This window comes from Abramis brama (genome assembly GCF_963993115.1).
Source record: "Abramis brama genome assembly, chromosome: 9".
In the NCBI taxonomy this organism is placed as follows: Eukaryota; Metazoa; Chordata; class Actinopteri; order Cypriniformes; family Leuciscidae; genus Abramis; species Abramis brama.
Window position 1 is genome coordinate 26,636,894 of NC_139971.1, and position 8,587 is coordinate 26,645,480.

General features: G+C 35.2%; 1 protein-coding gene across 1 annotated transcript; it reads left to right on the forward strand.

Moving 5' to 3' along the window:
- Positions 1-859: 859 nt before the first annotated feature.
- utp15 (UTP15 small subunit processome component) lies at positions 860-8,373 on the forward strand. Its single transcript, XM_084123726.1, has 13 exons — positions 860-997; positions 1,386-1,525; positions 1,663-1,755; positions 2,813-2,997; positions 3,132-3,310; positions 4,590-4,715; positions 4,948-5,083; positions 5,202-5,283; positions 5,391-5,546; positions 5,792-5,893; positions 5,987-6,120; positions 7,749-7,807; positions 7,930-8,373. The coding sequence occupies exons 2-13, from the start codon at positions 1,436-1,438 to the stop codon at positions 8,142-8,144; spliced, it is 1,557 nt and encodes a 518-aa protein (XP_083979852.1). The 5' UTR covers positions 860-997; positions 1,386-1,435; the 3' UTR covers positions 8,145-8,373.
- Positions 8,374-8,587: the final 214 nt, after the last annotated feature.

The window sequence follows — 8,587 nt, forward strand, 5'->3', positions numbered from 1 at the left end:
AATGATGTTAAAGAATGATTTATATTATTCTTTTTTAAATTCTTAAAAATCCATGTAATTCTTTATTAAATTTTAATGAATGTTGCAACTGTCCCCTATTATGGTAGTCTGGTTTTAACCAGGCTACTATTATGGGGCCAGTTGCAACATTTGACATTGTCTATTCAAATATAAATTAAATTATATGTATATCATATTTACATGAGTTACAGCAGTGTGGTGGGTAGATGACAGATGTGGGTTAAATGTGTTACAATTTTGGCCAACCAATACAAACAATCTCTGAGAAACTGAAGGGAATGCAGCAAAAAATGTTGCAACCGTCCCCACTACCCCCTATATTATAGTGATTGATAATGTAGGAAACAGCAGACAATTGTACAACATCAATTGCATGAATGTACCAAAGCATTTGTAATTTGTTTAAAATAATAAGAAATTGCTTTTATGATGTTCACAAGACTAGATGATGTGGAGGTTGAACAGGTAGCCTAGCCTAGTTTTGAGGGTTTAAAATGTGATCTGTGAAATATACCAAAGCATCTGAAAAAAAACTGTATTTATTGTGTAGGCCTTCTTAAATAAAATGTTTGGGCTGATATTGGAAAATTATTTAATCATATTCCAGGCTCCAGATCATAGCCGCTACATCCTTCAGGAAATCAAATTGTGTTTGTAAAATGTCATTGCTAAGAAATCAAAGAAAACATATTAGATCAATGAATTTGTGTTTTGCACAGTTTGTGTCTGGCTGTTGCTAGTACATTTTATATTCACGAAGAAGACAAATCGCTACGCTCTATCTATCGGTCGAGGACATAGGTCGAGGATCATGTAACTCAATAAAGTTTGTTCAACACCGGAAGTGTGACGTCACACCAATGGCGGTCTCCATGTGGATGTAGAATCAACGTGATTTTGCGCATGTTTTGCAGTCTGTAACGTACAGAAAAGCCAGCAAGAATCTGTTTCTTTTTTTTTTGGAGGCCACAATAAGGTAAGAAACACAGTATAATATTTAGATTAAACGATGCTGTTTATCGAATAAACCTACAAGAGTTAAGCTCCTGTTATCATATAAGTGTGTGGTTGATAGAAGTAACGTTAGTTATTAGTTGTAGAAATAGATTTAAATAGGGACTCCTTATTTAAACCGAGAATGATATATAATACAGATGTATTATTCAACATTTACATTTGTATATTTGCAAATTATATTCGAGGGAGTTGTTCTGGTGGTTTTTTGATGATTTTCTGTTGATTGCCAAATCAAGTTATATGCAAGGCTGAAACGAAATAAAGCTGCAGTCCAAGCTTGCAATACAAAATACTTGCAACGTGCTGGTATTCATTGTGATGTCCGTATGAATGTTGTGATATTGCAGGTCCCCAGAGTGAACCTGCTGTCAGCTGAGAATCAGTGTTCATATCTGAGATGGCTTCGTTTAAACCCACCAGAATTCAGACCTATCCAAAACTTGGAGAGAAAGTAACAGAAGACACGCTCTACTGGAAAAATTACAAAGTCTGCCAACTTCTTTTTGCTTGTTATTTATATGTCTAAGGGTGTATCTTAGCAGCTTTAATTGGTCAACATTTCTTATAAGTTTTTCACCATTTATTCACACTGGTGTTGATGACAGTCTGTGTTTTTTCTTTCAGCCTGCTTTGCAGATTAAAGAGTTTGGTGCTGTCACAAAGATCGAATTCTCTCCTGTCCCACCTCACAATTATGCCGTCACAGCCTCCACCAGAGTGAGTCCATTTATTGTTATTTTTCTCTCATTACATATTCCTACTACTCTCATATTTACATATTCATCTATTTATTTATTCTAATATACAAAGTGACTTATTGGATTGTTTCTGAATGTCTGTCAGTTCTAAATACTTTGATGCAAAATTCTATATTATTATAGTATATAGTGCATATATGAAATGCTTCTCTCTAGAGTTCATTTCTCTAGCGAACTAACCTGCTGTCGACACTAATTGCCTGAGGTAAATGTAATGCTACGTGAGATATTATTATAGAATTTATATTATTCTCAAGTCTCTTCTTCATCTGTGCGTTTTACTGGTAGCAAATAGCGTTGCATAACCGCGTGTGCCCACTGCCCATTTATTTCAGATAAATGCAGAAAAATGTTCTTTTGAACTATCTATTCATCAAAGAATCCTGAAAAAAAAATTGTACACAACTGTTTTATACATTTCTAATAATAATGAATGTTTTTTAAGCATTAAATCCACATATTAGAATGATTTCTGAAGGATCATGTAACACTGAAGACTGGAGTAATGATGCTGAAAATTCAGCTATTATTACAGGAATAAATTAAATTTTAAAATATATTAAAATAGAAAAGTTATTTTAAATTGTCTTAATATTTAAATAATATTACTGTTTAATCGAATAAATGCAGCCTTGGTGAGCAGAAGAGACTTTATTTAAAAACATAAAAAATCTTACCGATCCAAAACTTTCGAATATATCGAAAGGTTTTATATATATATATATATATATATATATATATATATATATATATATATATATGCACATGAAAAAAAAAAAAAAATATATATATATATATATATATATATATATTTCATGTGCATTACAGTGTGGATCATTTGTTCTTAATTGCCATAAAAATAATGTCGCAATCAAAAAACAAACAAACCTTGACCTGTTTTTGTGAGCTTTTCTTGTGTGTTCCCTGAGAATTGAATCCATCACAGTATTGTTGATAGCATAATGCTGCTCTCACTGATATATGCAGTATACTGATTTTATAATGTTCTGCATCAGATTCACATATATGGACCTCACTCTCAAGAGCCCACACGGAGCTTCACACGTTTTCGGGATACAGCGTATGGAGGGAGCTTCAGAGGTGACGGGAAGCTGTTAGTGGCAGGAAGTGAAGATGGAATCATCCGACTGTTCGATATCAAAAGCCTAGGGGCTCTCAGACAGTTCACAGGGCACTCCAAGTATGACCTGGCATGATATAATGACTATTGAATAATATAATAACTCAAATAATTTCTTTAAACCCAGTAATGTAGCTGTGTCAGCAGTTCTCTCGTCTTAAGTCTGTCTTTCCTGCTCTCTCTCTTGTGCGCAGGGCGGTACACGCAACCACTTTCCTGTCTGATGGGTTTCGTGTGGTGTCGGGGTCTGATGACCTGTCGTGTCGTGTGTGGGATGTTGCCAGTTCTGTTGAGCTCAGCTCATTCACTGAACATACAGACTATATCAGAGCTGCCGCCCCCAGCAAACTCAACCCAGATCTGTTTGTCACAGGTTATTATTTTTAATTCACATCTTAGACATGATCACATCCCCTTCCATCTAAATCTGGCTCAGCCAGATCCATACGTTTTAATAAAATGAATATGCGCATAAATATACAGCAATTAGAAAGTTTTTTGTTTCATAGTGCCAACAAGTCAGTGAGGTTAAAACGGCACACGTGTAATTTTTTAATAATAAAAAGAACGGAATCTGTTTGTTTGACCAATGGCGGAGGGGTGGGGACATCATTTTTTTATTTTTAAGAAATAATACAAATTATTCAGCAAGCATGCATTGGATGCAAGGATAAATTGATCAAGTGACAGTAAAAAAATGTGATGTTACAAAAAAATTATTTAAAATAAATGCGGAATATTGAGCAGCAAAAATCAGCATATTAGAATGATCACTGAAGACTGAGTAATGATGCTGAATTTTGTTACCACAGGAATAAATTATATTTTAAAATATATTAAAATAGAAAGCATTTTTTTAATTTATATTTATTGTAATAATATTAAACAATATTACTGTTTTACTGTTTTTGTTTATCAAATAAATGCTGCCTTGGTGAACATAAGAGACTTCTTTCATAAAATATCTAAAAATCATACTGAGCCCCAACAACTGTAGTGTGTATATTGTATATATGATATTGGTAAAGGGTTAGTTCATCCAAAAATTCTTTAATTAATTACTACAAATGAAATCTGAGAGCTTTCTGTCCCTCCATTGACAGCTATGCAACTATCACTTTGACGCTTCAAAAAGTTCATAAATAGTCGTAAAACTTATCCTTATAATTTGAGCGGTTTAGTCCAAATTTTCTGAAGATATATGATCGCTTTATATGATGAACAGATTGAATTGAGTCTTTTATTCCCATAAACATTCATCAACTCAAACATCAGTTGTGGTAAACTGAAGCTCAACCGAACCTACTCAAACCTCATTGGTTCTCGCACGTCAAGCGAACATGCTTTGAGGATCCTTTGTACTACAATTGATGTTTGAGTTGATGAATGTTTAAATGTGAATAAAAGACTAAATTCAAACTTGCGTAGCAGTCAATAGAGGGTCAGAAAAGCTCTCAGATTTCATCAGAAATATCTTCATTTGCATTCCGAAGATGAACGAAAGTCTTACGGGTTTGGGACGACATCAGGGTGAGTAATTAATGACAACATTTTTATTTTTGAGGTGAACTATCCCTTTAAATATGCTCATAAAGGTTATAGTTTGTACAGTAGTTAATGTTTGCCCTGAGTAATGGTTGTCTCTGTTGCAGGTTCGTATGATCACACAGTAAAAGTGTTTGACGTGCGGACAGGGAGCAGTGTGATGACCATGCAACATGGCCACCCTGTGGAGTGTGTGCTGTTGTACCCATCAGATGCCCTGCTGGTGTCCACAGGTAGACAACACTCATCAGTCGTTACTAATGCTTAGAACCCCTTGCAACCATTTATTCTCATAGATCATAATGCAGATATATAGACTTGGTGCATTAATGTAGTATTTAACTGATGTGCTATTTTACAACAGTTTTAAATGTGGCTCTTCCAGTCAAGATTTCAACTTTTGTCTATTTGTTTTATGATAAAATATTGGAGTCATGTTGAAATAATTTTGTGTATGCATTACAGGAGGGCGCTATGTGAAAATCTGGGACTTGTTGAAAGGCGGACAGCAGCTTGTTTCTCTTAAGAATCATCACAAAACGGTTACGTGTGCATGTCTGAGTTCCACAGGCAACAAACTGCTTACAGGATCACTGGACAGGTATGTTTGCATGTGTGAGCCATAGTAAAGAAATGCTATAATGTACTTATTTGTGCAGTTTTTATCACCCTGTGGTGAAAAAGTGGTATTTATTTCTTCTGTTTGCTTTCCATGTTAGGCATGTCAAAGTGTATAACTCCTCCTATAAGGTTGTGCATAATTTCGACTGTGCGGCATCCATCCTCAGTCTGGCTGTTGCGGTACGTTTAGTTCATTGCACAGGAAGAAATCTATAAATATAAACGTATAATAGTGATTTTTCACTTGTACTTGATTTAAGGTGTTGCTCATTGTGGTTCTCCTCTAGCCTGATGATAACACAGTTGCCGTCGGGATGACCAATGGCGTGTTGAGCGTCAAGCACAGGAAACACAAAGAAGAAAAAGAGACGTTAACTGATCGAAGGCGACGGGGACCAGCGTACCGGGTCAATGTCAAGGGAAAGAACTTTGGGCCCAAACAGGTGATATTTTATTAATTAATTAATTTTCGCAATAAATTATTCAATTCATTTTAATTAAATAAAATTTCTGATTTAACATTTAAGCTAAAACTGGTATGTAATATTGCTATGCAACAGCTGAAATATTCATATCATAATATAATTCATAAAATAAGGATTTACTTTAAGTGCCGTTTACTAAGGCATGTATAAAGTGAACTTTTTTGCTTCAGTTGTCTTACTGTTTTCATGTCTCTCTCTTTTAGAATGATTTCTTGGTCAATAAAGCAGCAAAGCAGCATCTACAGAAACATGACAAACAGTTAAAAAGCTTTGAGGTGTCCAAAGCCCTGGACTCAGCTCTGCAGGTAAACGCACACACTTGTGGATACAAGACATTTCATGTTTGATATGACTGTTCAGATGAAGACGCCAGTGTATGTTTGTGCACGCTTACACAGGCATGGAAACGCAGCAGTAAACCAGAGGTGGCGGTGGTCGTTATGATGGAGCTCAACCGCAGAGGAACTCTGAAAAACGCTCTCGCAGGACGAGATGAAGCGAGCTTAGCCAGGATACTCGACTTCCTTCTAAAGTGAGTTACGCACAGTATTATGACTCTCAAATAAAACGTGTTATGATGGCGCATGTACAGTTGAAGGGGGTGGTTTATGAACTGTTCAAAATGATATACTCATCAGGGGACTTGTTGAAATTCATTAATGTATGAAAGTGTACAATTGTTCATGGGTGAATGGGTTATATTTCACTTTAAAATATTAAAAACAGTATATATAGTTAGCATGAAGACAAAAAGAGCATATTTTGGTTCATGATTATTTTTTTGCATTGTGATATTTTCATGATAGATATGTTCATGATTTTAATTTTATTCTCATTCTCACTGAATATAATTAGTTATATAGCTTCTTTTTTTATTGTTAGATATAATAATTACTCATTATGAATCGCGGTTCTATCTTCTACCGATTTGCATTGAACTACTTTAACTTCGCAGTACTACTTAAAGTTATTGAGATAAATCACAATAATCCACGAACAAGGACTCAATGCGGTGCTCGAACTGACGGACAAACAGACAGATGCCGCCTCTCACATGCATGTGATCTCAAATTCAGTTCTCTTTCACAGCTACACACACAATTATGTCAAAATGCACATCGTGTGAACTGTGGAGTATTCAATTGAAACAGTCTGTTATGTGAACAAAACCAAATGGGAGAAAATCTGATGTGTAACTATATCCGTGCATCCGTTCTTAAAGGGACAGCAGCCTCATAAACTGTTGACAGCCGTTTCATTAATGTTAATAAAAAAAAATAAAAAAACACTCTTTTGACTGAATCACTGTTTTATCATTTGGGCATTTGTTTTACAATATTGGGTTGACTAAAATGGGAAGAAAAACTAAAATTTCAAGGTTCAAATTTAATTCAGTAGGATTTTTTTCTTCTAGACCTATTAAACTGTCTACCGCAGTCAAAAAAGAAAAGTAACACAAAACAGTAAACTACAATAAAATCTATGCACGTCAAATCGAAATTTGATTCAAAATCGAGAATCGTTGTTTAATAGAATCGTGAGGTTCCAAAAGATTCCCTCCCCTAATAATTACTGTCATGATGTATATTTATTTACATATTAAATAACACATTTTTTCACATTTCAGTTATGAGAATTGACTGGAAAAGTGCTTAATTGTCATGAAAATGTCATAACACAATCTTAATTTAGAAATTTGATGCAGTACATTTGATAGTAGAAATAGTACATAATTAGATATGTATATAATTTTAATTTAAGAAAAAGGTATTGTGTGTATATGCATGTTATTGAAAGGCTGTGTGGGATTCACCTTTAGACAGTTTACACTTAAGAGTTTCAGCACTTTTAATATTCTGTGAAATGCATGCCATTACATTCTTGAGACAAAAACTTGACTTCTTAGAATGGTTAAAGCACTGGGAAATTTTTAGGCAGGTTCTCAGGGTGTGGTGACTTTGGGTCACAACACAAAAGTGACCCAGAACAGGAGGTCAAAAACTGAAGCGTGGACAAGCCACAAGAGTCTCGACCACATTTTATGGCATTTAATGCCACGATACATGTATTTAGTGATAATGACTTCATTTATTTCATGTATTTAGTGAAGAAATGATTCATAAATTAGGTTAACGGATGTTTTTGACTATTGTTTTTCAGGTACATCACTGACCCACGCTTCTCTCGCCCTCTGCTCACGGTCGGGGATATTGTGCTTGGTGAGTTTCACATCATATCATGTGCACATAAGCAAGTGAGAATGAAGAAGTGAACTGCTGGTTGCGAAATAGAATTGTTTTTCTATGTTTTTCTTCATAAGAAATTGTGTGTGTGTGTGTAGATCTGTATCAGCAGGTTATTCCCCAGTCACCTGTAGTCGAGAGGTTGCTGCAACGTCTTTTAGAGCTGTTGGGTCGGGAAGCAGAACTTCAGCAGGAGTTTTTACAGGTCTTGGGAATCCTGGACACACTTTTCGCATCCTTGAACCTCAGAAAAGATGTCGCCACCCTTGCTGCCCCACCAGTAGCGCAGGGGTCACAGCTACAAGCCGCCTGATACTCATTACAACACTCAGTGTTGGATCTTGTGACGAAACCGAAACATGCTAGACTTTGGAATGCGTGGTAGAAACGAAAGGGATATTGGAAGGAAACAAACATGAGAGACAGTTGTGGGAAAGATGTTGCTTAATGGAAGTGAACAATCACTGTGTCAGCCATTTTCTGCTGATTGCAGAATTTGAAACTGTATTTTGTATATTCCTATCATAAAATCTTTAAATCTGTGTTTTGCTTCGTTCTTTCTTTCGTTGATACTCAAAAAACATCATATTATAAAATGGGCCTATACTGTACAATAATGATTGGTGGTCTAATTCAGTGACTGAAAGAAGTTAGCAGAGTATTACTTCTATAAAATAGATGGCAACATGTAACCAAGGGCCAAATGTAACCTTATGTTCAGAATTAGGGTGGTTAAATAATAATGTAAGAATCAAT

What these genes read in the sequence shown, in the direction of transcription:
- utp15 (XM_084123726.1), top strand. Translation starts at nt 1,436, where the DNA reads ATGGCTTCGTTTAAACCCACCAGAATTCAGACCTATCCAAAACTTGGA. An exon ending in CCGTCACAGCCTCCACCAGA is followed by an intron (nt 1,756 to 2,812) that starts GTGAGTCCATTT and finishes GTTCTGCATCAG; the next exon opens with ATTCACATATATGGACCTCA. An exon ending in TGCCCTGCTGGTGTCCACAG is followed by an intron (nt 4,716 to 4,947) that starts GTAGACAACACT and finishes TATGCATTACAG; the next exon opens with GAGGGCGCTATGTGAAAATC.